Genomic DNA, 19175 nt, shown 5'->3' with positions numbered 1-19175 from the left:
GTTGAACACGTGGTGAGGGCAAGGGTCGGTCGGATGGGGATCCGGAGTGGATGGAGTTCATGGTTTTGATGGTGTCTTCGTTGCTGACGTTGGACCAGGCGGTCAGTCGACTGGTGCGGGTGGAGGTCGCAGGGGTGGTGGTCTCGGCGGTGGGTGCGGGGGTGTCTGAGTTGAAGCTGTCGTGGATGTCTGTGATCTTGCGGTGAAAGAAGGTGGCCAGTGAGTCGCACAGGTCTTGTGATGGTGGAATGGTGTTGGAGCTGGGGTTGGAGAGTTCTTTCACGATGCTGAAGAGCTCTTTGGTGTTGTGTGCGTTGTTGTCGAGGCAGTCCTTGAAGGCGATCCTGATGAGTTGGTGGTGCCTGCGGGGGGCGTTCGTGTGGGCTGTGTGGCTTTCTGGTGTTCGGTCGCGGAGCAATTTCTTCTCCAGCTTCCGACAGGTGTGCTTGGAGGTCCGGAGGTCTTCGGTGAACCAGGCGGCTTTCTTGTTGGTGTGGTTGGTAGTGGGGGTCTTGAGAGGGGCGAGGGTGTTGGCGCAGTCGTTAATCCACTGTTTGAGGTTGGTAGCAGTGGTGTCGGGGTCGATGGGATCGGCGGGTGGTCTCAGGGCGAGGGTGGTAGTCGGTTGGTCCTTGGTGACCTTGCTAGGGCAAGGTCTAGCGGCATGGCAACTGTTTGGTGCGATGGTGTGTGGTGGGTTTCCTGAAGGTGAAGTGGACGCATCTGTGGTCGGTCCAGTGGGGTTTGGTGGTGTGGTTGAAGGAGACGTGGGGGCTTGCGGACAAGATGGGGACCAGCATGTGTCCAGCGGCGTGGGTGGGTGTCGTCACGAGCTGTTTGAGTCCGAGGTTGTCGATCAGGGCGGTGGAGTTGGCGGCGTTATTGTTCTCGAGGTGGAAGTTCAGGTCCCCGAGGAGGATGTAGTCCGTGGAGGCGATGGTGTCGCTGAACTGTGGTCGGTGTCCGGGTGGTCTGTAGATGAGTCTTCGTCTGCGGGTGGTGTTGTGGTTGGTGTGGATCTGGAAGTGCATGTGCTCGGCGGTGGTGAGGGCGTCGTTGGTGTTGGTCGAGACTTTGAGGGTGTCCTTGTGGATGATGGCGATTTTCCCCCTATAAATCCGTTGGTGCGGTCTCTGCGGGAGATCTTGTAGCCCTGTGGGATGGCTATGGCGATGTCTGGTGCTGAGGTGGCATTCAGCCAGGTCTCCGTCAGGAAGGCGACGTCCGGGGCGGTGGAGTCTAGGAGGTCCCAGAGTTCGATGGCGTGCTTGCGAGCGGAGCGGGTGTTGAGGAGGATGCAACCGAGGTGGTTGGGTTCTCTGGTTGATGGTTTGGCGGGCTGGATGCTGGTGAAGCTGCAGTTCCTGCAGGTGAAGGGTCCTTGGGTGTGCTTTGGGATGGCCTGGTAGCAGGGGTGGTCTCGTCCGGTGTTGACTGCTTGGAGGGTGCTGGAGTCGTAGTGCAGTCTGGTGGTGTGGTGGTCTCGGGGTCCAGGGGTTCTGACGCTGGGTGGGGTCCAGGAGCAGACGGGCTTGCCTAGGGTGCGCCTTCTGCGTGCCAGAGGCGCGCGTCCGCTGTGCTTCCGCGCGGCGTCCTCCATAAGAGGTGAAGTGGGAGGGAGGGGAGGCGGGAGCGGGCAGCCAATGGGCGATGGGGACGGGACACAGAAGGCAAATGGGCGGGGCCGCAGGGGAGCAGCAGGGGGGGCACAGAGGGCAAGGGGCGCTAGAGGGACCGACTAAAAAAGAAGAAAACAGAATAAAAATGCCAATACAGAATCAGAGCAGTACAGAATACAAAAGCCAATACAGTATCAGAGCAGTACAGGAAGGAAAAAACAGTCACCAGACCGCAGGAGCACACCAGCGGCGAGCTCCCGGCAGCAGTGGGGCAGTCACGGGCGCACAGGAGGAGCCGTGCGGCGTGGGGAGTGACCTGACCTGAGATCAGGGTCAAGGGTCACCTTGGTCACAGTAAGGTGTAAAGCGGATGCACGTGCCACTATAGTCCGTCAGTAAGCTTTTCACACAAAGAACCACGCCAGGTGAGTATGAATATTTTGTATTTATTATCACACACTGTTCTATCTCCTACCTGGAGATATTGAATACACACAAGAAATACTTCAGTCAGAAATGGGTAAGGAGCATAGGATAGCACATAGGGCCCAACCGGGGCGGTGGGGGGCATATGCCAAAATAGTGGAATGTGAGGCAAGTACCAAAACAGGACTAATACCCAAGGATGGAGGACCCCGGGGGAAGAAAGGCACCACCCAAGGGGAGTAGCTAGGGACCCCAAGATGCCCAGGTGCAGAGTGGTTACACCGGGTCAAGTATCCATAAGATAGCAAAGGGTAAATTGCAGTTGGATATTTACGATTCTAGGACTCTTCCCAAAGGACCACACAAGAACCACTTGGATCAAGAAAAGTTTTATAGAGCAACCACGCCTGTGGATACCCTGGGAAACCAGGATACCTATACCAGGGAGCCGAGGTGCATAGGGATGAAGTGGTGCCAGAACCACCTGTAGACACCAATGGAGGAAGATCAGCAGCCACAGTCTCGTGGACCAGGCCAGTGTAACCTGGGCATGGAATCCAGACAAGAAGAACCTGAAAGTAGAGGGGACAAAGTCCAAACTACCCATAGGTGACCAGGAGCACAATACCAGCACTTGTTGGAGGTTCTTGCTGTTGCACGATGTGGTTGATGTGAATGTTGTTGAGACTAGGCGACTATACAGGAGCTGTCCACGAGCTGTCCCATGGTCGACAAGTGCAAGAAGGTCCGTGGCCAGCAGAACCACCAACAAGCCTTGGCAAACGCAAACAGTTTGTGAAAGAAGATGCTGTGTTGCAGACTAGCAAAGTCTGTGGGACTAACCCATCAAGGGAAAGTCAGAGCAGGTCCTCAGCATGCAGGAGAGCCATCCGGAATCGATGGAGCCCCCTCAAAGACCCTCTGGCAGCAGGCACAGGGAGTAGCAGGAAACATCACCAGCACATAGGAGATGAAGGCCCACAATGCAGAGGATGCAGGCATGACGTCGTTCTTGGAGCTGTCCATTGCTAGAGGCTGTGGCTTCTTGGAGCTCGAACATTGTGGAGAGAGACAACCAGTCTTGGTAACAGACGCGGCGGTGCAAAGGCAGTCGGTTCAGGTCCGGTGCACAGGCAGTCGGTTCAGGTCCGTTAGATAGGGATTACATTAACCCAAGTTACAGGGAAGACTGGTCAGGCCTCTGGATAACCATCAAATCACTACCTGTGTTGTAGAGCCGGGCGATGTCTGGGACAACAGGATCAGCAAAATGGGCATCGACTTAGAGGAAGTGACTCCTTCACTTAAATGGAGATTCTTTCTGGCTTGGATGCAGACTGAGTCCTTGCTTCACTTTACAATACTCAGTCCGAGACTGTTGAAGCAGTTGCCCTCCCCCACCCCCCTCCTCCCCCCATGGACAGAAATGTTTTCAAAGCTCTTTGCAAGTGAATCAATTTACAGTGGCTCCCAACCAATAAAAGTGCTTCATTCTTCACCTTGCTTCTCTGGACTTTCCACCTCCTGTGACCTATGCGTTTTTACGTTGGCACAGTCCGCAAGAGGTTAGGGGCTGACCAAATGGCCTGTGCTGAAACCTTCAGCACCAGCTTAAAAAATATCTACGCAATCTTATTGGAGAAGTGGCATATTAAACACTTCAACTCTGCATTTACTGGGTGTGAGCCACTACAAAGGGTTTGTGAAGTCCCTTCCCTTACCAGAAGTAAGATACAACCTAGGTGCGCAGAGAAAAGCGAAGGGGCTTTAAAACTATAATAATAGTAAGGCCGATTTTTTTTTTTCTTCACTGATTGGTGAGATGGGTACTTCTGTTGTACATCACATAGCTGCCAGTTTCTTGAAGCACTTGGGACAGTTATGTAACTCGTGTGAATCTCTTAAAATCATAACTGCCTGAAGTGTTAAAGACTTGAAAGTATGTGATTTGTAATTATGAAATACAAATGTGTAAATCCCCAATTGATGTACGGTGCCCCATCAAGTTTGGACTATATAAACATTGTGAGAATTTTGAGGGAAGCTTGCGTAGAACACCTGCATGTAGACACTGATATTCGAATTTGGAGTTGGCAGCACCATTTCTCTTTAATTTGAGGTGTTAAATAATGAAGCCTTTTTTTACAAAAAACTGCCTGTCCTTTTCCAAACTCATACCGGATCGTTTCATGGTCCTCAGGACCGTACTTTCTTGGCAAGTGGTTGCCTTCCCCCTTTTATAGAGGTCTATTGACCAGTGAGGCCCTCCACCTTAAGACCAAAGTGGAAGATGAAAATCATGATCTTCTGTAAGAGCACTTCACTATGGGAGTCCTTGTGGTCAACAGAACTAGGACTGACACCCATGCCAAGAACCCCTGGATCAACAGCAAATGCAACATGACCGCCTAAGTCCGTGCTGTCACTGCCTCATGTTTCCATATCCTGAAGACGCTGAGTTGAGTATTCAAATGGTTCCCAATCAGCACTCTGAAAACCGTCACACACGCCCTTATTGCAAGCAAGCTGAACTACCGCAACACCCCATCTGCTGGAATCAACCAAAAACTCTTTAGAAGACTACAAACCATTCACAACTCTGCAGCTAGAATCACTCTCAATCTCCCACGCCGCACTCTCATCACTCCACTCCAGAAGGGGCTCTACTGGCTCCGCATAAAAAAATTAGCCCACTTCATACTCCTCACCCACACTTTCAAGGCACGAAGACTGCCCCAGCATACCACAACAAATGTATCTGCTTTCAAAAATCTACCAGACACCTCTCCGGACTCCTACTTGGACACATCCCATGCATACAGAAACCCAGATCCAGCGGCCGAGCCTTCTCCTACTTTGCTCTGGAAGAGTGGAAGGACCTGCCACTGCTCGTATGAGCCTCCTCCTCCTCACTTCTTGAATTCCGCAGGAAGCTGTAGACTGCCTCGTGAGCAGTCCCACAAGGCCCTAGCTTTGACTAGACTCCCCTTCTCTGCACCAGGATACTCTCCCAGGTGACGGTGCACTATACAAATCTACATAACATGACATAGAGATGCCTTTAAGACGCTCAAATCTCACCTTTTTCTTTGAAGAATCTGAGAAATAACACCTTGAAGCAGGACCGTTTGCATGATTCTGATCTATAATAATTTTGACTATGGGCTGGCTGCCTCTCCCGAACAGTTTTATGAAAACCATAGCAAAATTAAGCAAACGTTGACCAAGCCAGAAGGCTGGCAGCACCACCAGACCTATTGACTTTGCCAAGGTTTGTCCATTGTCTGCCTGTTTCCTCTTTTACAAATAGCTTCATGCTTTCCTGCTGCTCTTCCTGCATGCCTGCTTGCAGTGTTCCAGGCGCATGATTGGCCAGCCTCTGCCTCTTGCAGTGCTTTTTCGTTTAATTCTGAAAAAAATAATTTAACATTTTCCCCACCTTGCAGCGCAAGACTGTCCTTCGTGACACCCCCGAAGCCAAGCCAGTCCGCTCTCCGAGACAGTCTGTGCCCCCCTCTGTAAGTGTTTGTGAGGAGCAATGCTGGGCTCTTGACAAGAAAGCAATCCCAGATGAGATCAAACCATAGTGTTCTCTAGCTTGCTAATCGGCTGCCATGAACTGGATGTGTCCTGTAAACATTTTGTTTTTTATTTAATGTCCGGTATGGATCTGTAAAGTATCGCCTAACTATTCTTGTGCATTAACAATACATTTATAAAGTGTGGCAACAGCACCACCTTGAGGCTGTACTTTTAACTTCAGCTAGTGCTAGGAAAGTTTGAGACCACTCTGAAGTCGCTGCCTCCCATCCGTCCCGTGCCTGCCGCCAGACCTGTCGTAGCCCGGCTTCAGCTCAGCTGGTAGAACCGGCGTGTGCCGCGATCCAGATGTTCAGAGCCGTCTCATAAGTCTCGCCTGTAGTTGTCTCTTAAAGGCCGGGCATGTCCTGCAGCGAGGTTGCAGTCAGACCGTTCACTCTTGCATCTTGGCAGAACCCACACCTAGGCCGTGTTCATTCTGTGTTGTAACTGACTGGTGCTAATCCCGAGGAGGGAGCCACTTGGACTCCTTGAACAAAGGACCTCGCCGACTCTCTGCGCGTGCACTTTCCTTGCAGTTAACACGCTTAGTGAATGTTCATCATAACCTTTGGGGCTCATATTCTGCTATACCCAACTCCCGTTTGTCACTTAAAGTGACAGAAGGAAATGTCAAGAGAACACAAGCAGATGTACAGGAAGTGTGCCCAGAGACCGGAAGTCGTAGAAGGCCACAAAGTCGAAATGCATGATGCAAACAGTTGTTAGGTTGTCACGGCAATGACTGCCTTAACTATCTGTACATCAGCCGCAGCTCTTGGTACTGAGCACCACCTTCGGTTCTATTCCAGCGTTGATCTCAAAGTGCAGTCCGCAGGGATCTTGACACAATCAAATCTATTATTCGGAGATCTACTTGCAAGCTTCTAATCTCTCCGCCACACTGCTTTAGGATGGGACTCTAAACGAGTGACCGAAACCCCGACATCTGACGCGGCCTATGAAACCAGCTCACTTCTAACCCTCCAAGACACTTTGCTCCAAGTTCTCTGTAGACTTAATTTGAATGGGAGCCCCCTGGTACGCTCCTCGCGGTTTCTGCAAACTTGATGTGCTGCGCACAAGTACCTTGATGGCCTGTTTACCAGGGCAGTTCTCCATGTGTTTGTCATCTTAGAAAATCACTCAACTGGTGAGTTGATTGTCCTTGCCATTGTTTTTATTTCACACATCTGTGGTCGCAATTCTGCACTGTAAAATTTCCAAAGGAGCGTTTTTACTATATATTGACATACCGTTTGGGCCTTTTGTTGCAAAATGGAGTCTGAGCTCACCTGCTAATAAACAACTTTTTTATGACTGAAGTGCCCTCCCCGCCAAGATGTTCAGACCACTTATCTTTTTATATGTAAGGTATTTCAGCAGTCTAGGGAATTGTACTCCTCCATGGGAGGGAAGCAACTGATGCTTTATTAAAAATATAAACCCCACGCTGTCTTTTGCAAATCAAATGCAATGATATTAAGAATTCCCCTGTACTCGATTTTTTAAAATGACCACCGTAAAAAGACACATTTTATACCATATAAGAGAGCAAGGTGAGGCTTTGTATAGTACATCTGTAGAAGGTATTTAATTTTTTCTTTTGCTTAAAATTATAAAAAGCATTATTTATCCTCCACAACGATTTATTCCTTTTGTGGATAATTGATTGAGGTGAAATCGTTGTTTTTGGGACATTACTACTCAAACATGAAAAAACGTGCTTTTCTAGGGTTTGCCCTCTTTACACCAAGGAAAACGAGCCTGCTTTTGGCCATATACACCACCACTTTGGTTCTTGGCGTTGATCACCTTCAAGAACTGCAGGCCTGCAGAATATTCCAAGTGTTTTAGCTCCCATAGTTGGCCTGTTTGGATAAGATCTAAGAAGACCTCTGTGTATAATGTCGCAGATAGACCTCATAACGGGGGAACATGTTTCATCACTTTGCAAAATGAGTGGAAAGTCGTGAAGATGAAGGGTAAGAAAGCAGTAATGCCAACGGGCACCTGTGTTACACCATTTGCATTGTTAACTTGGCTAGTTAGACCCTCCTCAGCATCTCGATCCAGGTTCCAGTGTATGCTATAAGAGTTCACGACCACCAACCGGTATTTGAAGGGCTGCTGGTTTATGCCTCAAAGTTAGCCATCAGATATACCAGTTCTGATGCATAGACAATTAAAGCGTTGCCAACTGGCTGCCTTTTCAAAAAAACTTTATTTCCAGTGCCACCTAAAGTACTGTATAATAACAAGTCAGAAACTCTACTTTGCTCGGTACGCAGACTCTTTGATGGGCAATAAGTTGCTTTGCTCCACACACACTTGCAGATGCTCCAATAGCAAACATCTGTCCACCAGCGTCTAGGCGAGGTAATTCCCTGCAGTATTCGGGGTCCTTGCAGGAACCATTATACTGAGGAAAAGAGATACCAGTCCAAGAGGGCGGGGTACCTTCTGTATTAGAAAAAGCATTAGAGAGGACCCCAATATTTTCCACTTTCTGGGGACTCTGTTTAAGCACATGAATTGGTAATCCGCCTGGGCCCTTTGCATTTGCACTCCTAGCTTTCTGTAGGAAGGACACTGTTTCTCAGGAGATGGTGGACTGCACTCGAGCTTGTGAAACTGGCCATAATCTATTGCGACCCCAAGGACCAATTATTTGTTGCCTACAGTTCTGTATCATGAAGCACCCAGTTCTCATGTGATGGCAAAATGTATTTTTTTTTTTTTTTTAACCTTAAACTTACCAGCAGGTGCCAGAATGTATATAAATTGTGTCCTTTAGTCAACAAAGCCCAGGCTTTTGCTTCCTTACCTTCCCAGGGCAAGGGACTAAAAATATGAATGAATGTGTCCGTCTTGAATTCTTTCTTCTGGTGCTATTTGTCATAATAAATATACCAGCATTTTGAATGCCGGGCGACCTAGAGGAATTGACAAGCTTCAGCAATGGGTAACATCCTTTACCCCACATTCTTTACTCTGTAAAAACGTTTACAGTGCAGGGCTTTACACTGCAAACTGTTACAACGCATTCTCCAAAGTAACGCCCCCCCTGGAGTTAGAAGAATAATTAAGTTGGAATGGGGAATGCTTTCTAAAGGATTGTGTTGTAAAGCCTGTATTGTAATCGTTTTTGCAGGGTACAAAATGCGGGGTAATAGTGTCCTATTCCAGCCACCTCTTCAAAATGTTGAGTAGCTGTAGTATGCACTCTCCATGATTGGAAATTACCTGACAGTATATCTTCCAAGTGATTAGTCCGTACCATTCTATTTAACGTTGGCCAGTAAGTCCTCTTCCCACGTGCTAGCACTTTCCCTGCTTCCAGGTTCAAGAGTCCCTCTCTTGTTTAGATAACGAAGTAGTTCACACATCTCTAATCTGAAAGACACGTTAGTATTAGATTCCTCACCTTAGAATATCCCCAGGCGTCAGACTGGATCCGGAAACTTTTGCGTAGCAGTACCCTTGCGCGTCGGTAGGAGTCGTCTGCGGCTCCGCGTCCGTCGTCGGCGTCGTGGGCGCCGTGATGCCGTCGTCGGAGTACTTAGACGCCGACTCCGCGTGCTGACGTCAGTTCTTCTTTTTTCCGCGCAAGCAAACTCAGATCTGGAAAAAGCAGTAACCCTAGTCAATTTTGACTAAACTTTTTGATCCTTTTTGATTACTATTTCGAAGTCTCTCGACTCCGAAACGGTGCCGATAGGGATGCCCGGCTTCAAGCATTGTGACAATTGCGACCGGCTGATGTCGGTCACGGATCCTCACCGTGTGTGTTTGTCGTGTTTGGGCTTCGACCACGACGACAAGGCCTGCTCCGACTGCCGGGTCCTCTCTTCGAAAGCCAGGCGGGAACGATCCCGTAGGCGCCTCAAACTCCGGCAGTCGGCCCCGCGCCGTGAGAGGTCCCGATCCCATGGGAGGTCGAGGGACAGGTCGCGGGCCCGGAGCCACCACAGCTCCGAGAGTAGGCCGCACTCCTCCGGGTCGAAGTCGTCGTCAGGTAAGCGGCACAAGAAGTCCAAGCGGCGTCATCGCTCCTCGGACTGACGTTCTTCTGGGCACTTGGTCCAAGCCCGCTACGGGTTAGCCCGTAGATAGGAACGTGGCCAGACGCCACCGCCCAGCCCCGGGCGACCCATGTTTTCTATCCTCCCACCCTACCCCCGAGAGCCTGGTCATCCAGGCCTCCAATTCCCAAACCGCATTCCCGTCGGCCCCGCCGGATGGGGAATCCAAGAGGTATGACCAGTATGGGAAGAAGATCTTCTCATCCATTAGTTTGGGCCTGCGGTCTTCCAACACCGCCTGCCTCTTGGGACGTTACACCCACTCTGTGTGGGATAAGGTCGCGGAAGTGCTGCCAGAGTGTCCGTTGGCGGTACGGGCCAAACTCGGCCAAGCCCTTGTGGAGGGCCGGGATGCAGCCAAGTATTCCATCCGGTGTGGGCTGGATACCACTGACTCGCTGGGTAGAGCGATGGCAACGACGGTGGCGGTCAGACGCCACGCCTGGCTGAGGTCCGCCAACTTCTCGGCAGATGTCCATAGCACGCTCATGGACATCGATGGCCGTCACCTCTTTGGCAATAAGGCAGACCATGCGCTTGAGCGTTTTAAGGACTCCAGGGCTACGGCCAAGTCCTTAGGCCTCTCGGGCCATCGCCAGCAATCGGCTGCCTATCACTCCTTTCGTGGCCACGGAAGGGGTGCGCCCGCACTTGCCGCCAGCCACGCACCGTAGGGCAATACCCAACGCGGTGGCGTTCGTGGGAACCGCCGTCCAGGCGGTCGTGGGCAGCGGCGAGGTCAGTCCACACCTTCCCCCGCAGCATCCGCCTCAAAACCCTCCTAGTCCGTGCTTTCAGGCCCATGTGACGCCAGTGGGGGGAAGGGTTCGCCATCACCACCTCCACCCACGCACTGTCACGTCGGACAGGTGGGTGCTGCAGATCGTCCGAAGGGGCTACTCCCTCCCCTTCGAGGCGACTCCTCCAGCCATGCCAGCGCAGAACCACCGTGTATCGGGGGATCACTTGCGACTTCTGCAGGAGGAAGTTACGGCCCTCTTGGCCAAAGGGGCCATCGAGCGCGTTCCTGGGCCAGAAGTAGGGTGTGGTTGCTACTCCCACTACTTTCTGGTACCCAAGAAGGGCAAAGGGGGCCTGCGCCCTATCTTGGACCTACGGAACGTCAACGGCTTCCTCCGGAAGAAGAAGTTCAAGATGCTGACACTGGCTCAGGTCTTAGCTGCCCTGGATCCAGGAGACTGGATGGTAGCGTTGGACTTGCAGGACGCTTATTTCCACTTCCCCGTCCTGCCGGCCCACCGGCGCTACCTGCGGTTCACGGTTGGCCACGAGCACTTTCAGTTTACCGTGCTCCCCTTCGGCCTTACCAGCGCCCCACGGGTGTTCACGAAGGTGATGGCGGTGGTCGCGGCTCATCTGCGCAGGTTGGGGGTTTCAGTCTTCCCCTACCTCGACGACTGGCTGTTGAAGGCGGGCTCGCCCCAGACAGTCGTCAGCCACCTCCAGACTACGGCAGACCTCCTGCATCAGCTGGGGTTCTCGATCAATGTGCCAAAGTCACACCTGTGCCCCTCTCAGAAGCTCCTCTTCATCGGAGCGGTTCTAGACTCGGCGCAGTTTCGGGTTTATCCACCCGAGCAGCGGGTCCGGGATATTCAGGCTCTGATTCTCATCTTTCAGCCGTTATCCCGGGTTTCGGTCAGGTTGACGCTGCGGCTTCTGGGGCTGATGGCCTCCTGCATCCTACTGGTGCATCACGCCAGGTGGCGGATGCGGGCTCTGCAGTGGGACCTGAAGTTTCAGTGGGCCCAGCATCAAGGCAACCTATCCGACCATGTCCTGATCTCGGAGGGCACTGCGAGACAGTTGCAGTGGTGGCTCACGGACCGCGATTGGGTCTGCGGCAGATCCCTCTCCCTTCCCCAACCGGAGCACGTAGTTGTGACGGACGCGTCCCTCCAGGGCTGGGGAGGCCACATGGGAGAGGCGGAGATCAGAGGCCTCTGGTCTCCGGCGGAGACTCGACTCCACATCAACCTGTTGGAGTTACGGGCGATTCGTCTAGCACTGAAGGCTTTCCTCCCCTCTGTCCGGGGGAGTGTAGTGCAGGTGTTCACGGACAACACCACCGCCATGTGGTACTGCAACAAACAGGGCGGGGTGGGGTCGTGGACCCTTTGCCAGGAGGCTCTGCGCCTTTGGCAATGGCTGGAACATCAGGGCGTGACCCTGGTGGTTCAACACCTGGCAGGTTCTCTGAACGCCAGGGCGGACGAACTCAGCCGCCGGTGCATGATGGATCACGAATGGCGTCTGAATTCGGATGTGGCGCAAGGCCTCTTTCAGCAATGGGGAGAGCCTTGGTCAGATCTATTCGCCACCGAAGAGAATGCGCAATGTCATCAGTTCTGCGCGTTGGAATTTCCAAGGCGGCACTCGCTCGGAGACGCTTTTCGTCGCGAGTGGAGTTGCGTTCTGTTGTACGCCTTTCCGCCTATACCACTTCTGCCCAGAGTGCTGAAGATCAGGCGCGACCGGGCCCAAGTCATCCTTGTGGCTCCGGACTGGGCTCGAAGGTACTGGTATCCCGAGCTACTCAGTATGTCAGTCGATCCCCCGGTTCGTCTGCCTCTTCAGGAGGACCTTCTGTCGCAGCAGCAGGGGACGGTCCTCCACCCGAGCCTGTCCAGTCTCCACCTCCATGCTTGGAGATTAAGCGGCGACAGTTGAGGCCATTTGACTTGCCTCCTGAAGTCTATAACGTCATTCTGGCAGCCAGGCGTCCCTCCACAAAGTCGGTATACGCCTGCAGGTGGAACAGATTTGTGGCATGGTGCACAGCAAAGGCTGTGGATCCTCTTGCTGCCCCTCTTTCAGAGGTTCTTCTCTTCCTTCTTTCTCTTGCCCAGCAGGGCTCTGCTCTGGGCACTATCAAGGGCTACCTTTCTGCCCTTTCAGCCTTTCTCAGGCTACCTGATCAGCCTTCTTTGTTCAAGTCCCCTATTGTAAACAGATTTCTTAAGGGCATCACTCACACTTTTCCTCCTGTTCCGTTTGTGATGCCTCAGTGGGACTTGAACCTGGTTCTGACTTTTCTGATGTGCGCTCCCTTTGAGACACTTTTGCCCTCTTCGCCTTCTGACTTTGAAGACTGCTTTCCTGGTTGCCATCACCTTTGCCAGGAGAGTGAGTGAGCTCCAGGCTCTTTCTTGTACTCCACCTTTCCTTTCTGTCCATCCGGACAAAGTGGTGCTTCGTACCAAACCATCTTTCCTGCCCAAGGTTGTCACGGCCTTCCACATCGGGCAGTCTATCATCTTGCCAACCTTCTTCCCGCCACCGCATCCCTCTAAAGAGGAAGAGCGGCTCCACCGTCTGGACCCAAAACGTGCGCTCTCATTTTACTTGGATCGCACACGCCAGTTCCGGGTGGATGACCAACTCTTTGTTTATTACGTGGGCGCTAAGAAGGGGAAAGCGGTGCACAAGAGGACCATCTCCCGGTGGATCATCTTGTGTATCCAGGCATGCTACTCCTTGGCTAGGAAGGAGCCCCCTGCTGGATTGCGGGCTCATTCTACCCGAGCCACGGCGACTACCACTGCCCTGGGCAGGGGTGTACCCTTACAAGACATCTGTCAGGCAGCTACGTGGGCATCGCTGCACACGTTTGCAAGACACTACTGCCTGGACAGCCAAGTCCGGAGGGATGGCTTCTTTGGCTGTTCCGTCCTCCAGGACTTTCTGGTGTGATTATTGGTTCGCAGACCCACCATCGGGGTTGGTATTGCTGGGGTATCTATTCTAAGGCAAGGAATCTAATACTAACGTGTCTCTTTCAGATGCACAAGTTACTACTTGTGTAACGATATATCTGTAAGAGACATTAGTTAGTATTAGATTCCTTACCGACCCACCCATCCTCCCCGTTCTGCGAACCAATATCTAGGGTTAGGGTTGTCCCCTTCAGGGCCCTAGTTTCAATGGCACTAGTGTTGGTTTTTAACATGGCTCTGCGTTTCTGGCGCGGAAAAGCGGTGTCTAAGAACTGACGTCAGCACGCGGAGGCGGCGTCTAAGTACTCCCACGGCGCCCACGACACCGACGACGGACGCGGAGCCGCAGATGACTCCTACCGACGCGCAAGGGTACTGCTACGCAAAAGTTTCCGGATCCAGTCTGACGCCTGGGGATATTCTATGGTAAGGAATCTAATACTAACTAATGTCTCTTACAGATATATCGTTACACAAGTAGTAACTTGTGCTTATGGTCACTCAGTTGGAGATATGCAATCCCCTTTTACGAACATTAATAGGCTGCAAAACCAGATTACATTATCACTCGTAAAGCAGGTCTTCTTTCCACTCCATGACCGAGCAGCCAAACATCCTCCTCAACTATCCCTTTTAGTATCCCAGCATGCTGGTTCAAAGACCCTGCAGAAGGAATCTGCCTCCTATCTGGTTAGCCAGGCATAAGTTGAAGCTCTGGCATACTCCATGATCTACGCAATTCCTCTTTTGAATATTTCACAAAGCAATACTGAACTTTTGTTACAATAACCAATAAAATCTGGAGTAGCTTCAGATTCACTAATCGCCTATTTTAATGGAAGGATCATTTAACCTCCCATGTGGCACATATACATTTAAACCGCAACACTGGCACTACGATTCAGCCTTATTGTACATCGGATATCTTGAGTTTATCTCCTTATGGTAAGTATACCCCTGTATTGAGCTGTATCGCCAGGCCCCTCTTCTTTTCGACCTGACAGGGATTTTTTTTTTTTTATCTGAGGTGGGAGTACATAAAATTCAGGTAAATACTAATTCTCCAATGCCGGTTTCCTTTTGACATTTGATAGTCCAGTCCTCTGAGATTCTAAATCCTGCAGATTTTCTAGGCCCAGTGCGTTCCAGGATGCTGTCCGGAATTGAGGGCTGAAATCCTCTTGCTTTTCATCTGCTACAATCTTCTACTTAAAGTCTCACGGAGCCCGAGCCAGGCATTCCCTACTAACTAACGGACTGACCTTTTCTGGTGCAGTAAGCATAGGGGTTTGAATATTCTTCCAGGGTTCCTCAATCTTACAGAGCGTGCTTTTGCTCCAAATCCAATTGGTAGTGGGAACCCCAAAATGGTGAATGACCGCAGACCACTCCTATTTATGACGTTTTAGGAGGAATTCTCAGTAACAAGTTCACTATTGCCGTCTTGAAGAATTCCACCCGGTTACTTGTGCTCCTTCACTGTTGAGTAGCTGTACGAAGGTTGGGAGTTGAAATACGCTGCAAGCGCAGGGTGAAGACCTATACATTGTAATGGAAGACTGACTGCCCTGGAGATGACTAGGAAGTTAGGGCTCTGAGTTTTTGGCACATGGTCTGTTCTCTAATTCCAACACATCCAGATTAAAGGAAAAATAATCGTGCAATATCAGGATTCTGTAACATTGTGTTTCTGTTAACTCAGATGTTGCCCTCGGATTCTTGATTTTTAGGACTCTTTTACAAGAGAAATGAAAGATCCATCATCCGTTTGATTTCTCCCTCTCCCCTCCTCCCCCCCCCCCCCCCCCCCCCCCCCCCACACACACACACACACATCCGTTGAGGAAAAGGCACTAAAACCGGAGATTTAGTGACTGAGAAGTCAAACCTGCAAGGCACCTTGGTTTATAAAAAAAACAAAACACATACACTTTTGTTAGTAGTAATAATGACGCAAGAGGTCGGTTCCTACTAATCCATCTTTATTTACTGCCAGCCTTGAAAGAGCCGGTTGAATTGGAAACTAGCCTATGTTTCCTGAAATCAGTCCTCCACCAATTCAAAACTGTGTCCACTATAATAACAGGGAATTTAAACGAAAACAGACTGCCTGAAGCCTGTCCTGACAGCAGTAGTCCTGATGTGGCTCTGCATTGTCCTCCAATTTTCAAATGATCATAGTTTTTTAGTACATGGTTTTTCTTCGAGGCCTTTGACCTAATATTTGTTTTTCTCGGGTAAAGCGAGATCTGTTTTAGTGGAATCCACAAAGACTTCTTGCTGATATTGTTTTCAAGCACAATTTTCTTAGTGATTGTTCCTTTTTCAATCCATCCGATGTAGTAGTATTGCTGAAGATACTGCTTTACGACAAGAGGTTCAGTCTAACGATCAGCAAGCAGGGGCCAGGAATAGATCACCTCCTTGGACACTGCAGCGGTCAGTGGTACAGACTTTTGCGCTCCCTCTTCAGTGGTACAGACATTTTTGCGCTCCCTCTTCAGTGGTACTAATAGTCTGGCGCTCCCTCTTATCTGTTGATGGAGGTGCACTGTCCTAACGGCAGTTACTTAAGTGAACTCCCTCTTTTGCTATTAATGTAAGTGCCATATGGTAGCTTAAGAGAACACCTCTGATATCATTCAGGCCTTGTTGGAGAGATAGAGGGCCAAAGGGTAGAATTAAGCCAGATTCCTGCAATTTTAAATTCATGTTCCAGGACCGGATGTAGGTGCTTTTCCAAAGCGCAGGGTGAAGTCCTGGCTGTAGTGTAGTGGGTGGAGATAATTGGGGACATACATAGCGCAGCAAGAGCGCAGAAAAGGTTATTGTCAAGACTACTATTTCTGTCTGGCAATATTTAAGCAACTTAATGTGAGCCAGCATCTCTACCCCTGAGATGATCTACCCACCTGTGCTAGAACTAATGGTTATAGGGCTGCAGTTTGCACCAGGCACTGCCTACTCACGTTAGATCCTCCATACTCTCTGCTGAGGCTGCTTGTGAAGGCTTTCCTTCCGTCTCCAACTCTGCTCCTTGCTTCCTGCCCACTCCCCCCAAAAACCTGCCTACTCTGTTTTCATGAGGGTTCATGGAAGGCCTATCACCACCGAGGTGAGGGCCTGCAGCAGCACAGAGCCACATCCAGCACACTGCTTAGGGAAGAGGCAGCAGAAAACTAGCACTCCTACATACTCGTGAAGAAATGCATCTAACATGGACACAAGGCAAGAACATCCACTTACCCTTCTATAAGCATGAAATCTGAGTGGTTTCCTGACTGTGTGCAAACGGAAGGAGATGATGGACTGAGCGCTGAAACGTTTCAGGCACTTCCTCCCCAAACCCCCAAATCTGGGTTCAACCCATCATTCTTTAGCTCACTTCGCCACCCCACTTCAGACTCCGCTATATGCAAATCAGTCTTGACCCTGTGCCTCATGGGAACTGTCCAGTCCGAATTGCCAAGCCATGTCTTCCCTGAACCGGAAACAAGCATCCTGGGACCGGTTTTGGGCTAACCGCCCTCATCAGCACTGTCTCTCTCTTAGCTTAACTGCAAACCAATCATTAAACTTCGAATCCATATATTTTAGATTAAGAAGGCCGACAACACTACAATTTTAGACAACACTTTAAGAACTGACACTGAAAAGTGGGACACTGAGGCAAAATTTGTCTTAATAAATCTCGATTATCTAGAATAAAAAATTTTAATGAAATACTCTTGAACAGTTTACAGTGTTGTAACCAATGCTTTTACTAACCAAACTTTGTAATCATTACCTATGAAGTCTATCTATTTCCCACATATCCAACTCTTTCCAAGCCAAATTACAGTGAAAATTAGCCTAGCTTAAAACTGTATTCATGTTCGTCAGCTGTGAGATCTTGTAAACGTTATGCTGTGCTACAGACCTCCCCAAATGGCTAAAATGAGATTGATTAGGATAGCCATAAAAAAAACTTCAGATGTATTGTTACTGTTTTCAGTAGCGCTCAGAGAATCTAATGCCATTGCTAGCCTCTTGGCGCTATTACGTTATCATACAGAGGCTCAGTCAAAATTAGGTTCTTGGTAGCGTCGAACTTCTCTAGAATGATACGGATGTTTTCAGTGTTGTGCAAGAGTGGGTGAAGAATGCGCTTGAGTGGAGTGCGCAACCTAAACATTCTTTTAGATCTTTCTACTCCATATTGCATGTTCATAATTTTGTTTTAACCCTTCTAGAAGACCAACCAAGGCTTGGCTCATAATCCTTTCATTTCCCCTTCTCCATCTGTACTTGTCTTCAGGGTCCGATTCCATGTTGCGGATGATTGCTTCTGTGACCTAGTAAAGTGAACAAGTTGTGTATATTTGTGCTCACTGGCTTTTTCATTTGTTGCAGAGCGCGGCTCCTCCTGCGGGACCAGGTGGAGAACCCGGTGACCTTATCACCAGAGTTGCCCATTTGGAGCTCGAGAACCAGTCACTCCACAAAGGTAGGCCCCTTCATTGGAAAGTGCTTTGAAGTGATGTGGGGCTTCTGACACCTGCCTTTGTGAATTTGAAGATGGCTGTGCTAACCATTATTGTAGGAGAGTAGGGTCTGCAATCCTATGATCACCCAGATTTTTGCTTTTTGCTGCACTGGTTTACGACTTTCCCTGGCTGTGGGCCTGCTAATCAGACCCACAGCCTAGCTGTTCTGTCTATCCAAATTGTACTCGGGTACTGAATTGGCACTGGGCCCTCTCCAAGTCCCTGTACCCAGGGCTGAGGTGCACCCAGAAGTCTCCCAGGGGCTGAAGCATGTATTGTGCCACCCCTGGATTGACTAACTAAACTGACACAACTGGCTGCACGACAGCTGGGGCAAGGTGGTGTACTCACCCTTTGCTTTAGATATAGTATACCTATATCTAACCCTAAAATGGACACACAGATCTCCTATCAGTCACTCCTATGGCAGGCCTTAACAATCCTGAAGGCAGAGTGCTTGGAATCGTGTGAGATGGTGCTCTGGCATGAGCTGAGCCTGTCTGCGGCTTTCGGGATCTATCCCTTAGCCGTTTCCATGATATCGCATACCATATACTCTTAAGTGCATTATAATCCTCGCGGTTAAATGCCAACTCTGGTATCGCTTTATCAAAACATGTCGAGTAAGGTGTCATACGAATTGGAATACTAACCCCTCGCCAATTCTGGCGACGGGGTTAGCATTCCACCCTTCTAGAGGGACGCGACATGTATGTAACCCCTAACCCCGGTTAAAGTCAAACAGAGCCTCAGCTCCACAAAATGGATGCTGCCACCGAGACACAAGTCTGCCCTCCTGCTGCTGGGAGTCCTCCCAGAGCAGGAGATAAGGACAAAGGGTTTCCTGCCAGGGGCGGTGCCAGCACCGTCCCAGACAGGATTTTGTGTATTGTAGGTAGGCAGGGCTTCAGAGGAAGGTGACTGCACGTGGCACCCCGGTGCTCACTGTGCATAGGCTGGCTTGAACCAGTTCCAGGGACACTCCAGACCCTGTGCTGGGGAAAAGCCCGCCAAGGAAGTGGGTGTAACCACCCCCCTCCTGGTCCCACCCATAGGGCAGGACCTAGTCGCGTGCCAGCCCCCTTTTTCCCAGATAAAGGTAGAGTCTGGCCCCCTTCCAAATCAGATCATCTTTGAATCCTGAAACTACTTTCCACGAAAGGAACTCAAGACTTCTTCCTAAGATTTCTCCCTTGTGGCTAA

The 19175-nt window shown here is 50.3% G+C and overlaps 1 protein-coding gene across 4 annotated transcripts in view; it reads left to right on the top strand.

The window, feature by feature from the left end:
• The window catches only part of EEF1D (eukaryotic translation elongation factor 1 delta), a 106164-nt gene that overhangs the window by 57868 nt on the left and 29121 nt on the right, over window positions 1-19175 (top strand). For 2 of the 4 annotated variants that reach the window (XM_078686642.1, XM_078686640.1), the window contains 2 exons: window positions 5492-5563; window positions 17839-17932. In XM_078686642.1, the coding sequence (XP_078542768.1) occupies window positions 5492-5563; window positions 17839-17932 (166 nt within the window). The remainder of the gene's footprint in view (window positions 1-5491; window positions 5564-17838; window positions 17933-19175) is intronic. The other 2 variants (XM_078686643.1, XM_078686641.1) reach the window with 1 other exon arrangement.

Source organism: Lissotriton helveticus, chromosome 4_1, assembly GCF_964261635.1.
Source record: "Lissotriton helveticus chromosome 4_1, aLisHel1.1, whole genome shotgun sequence".
In the NCBI taxonomy this organism is placed as follows: Eukaryota; Metazoa; Chordata; class Amphibia; order Caudata; family Salamandridae; genus Lissotriton; species Lissotriton helveticus.
Note: the sequence above shows the minus strand (reverse complement) of the source record. Positions and strands in the feature narration are given on the sequence as shown.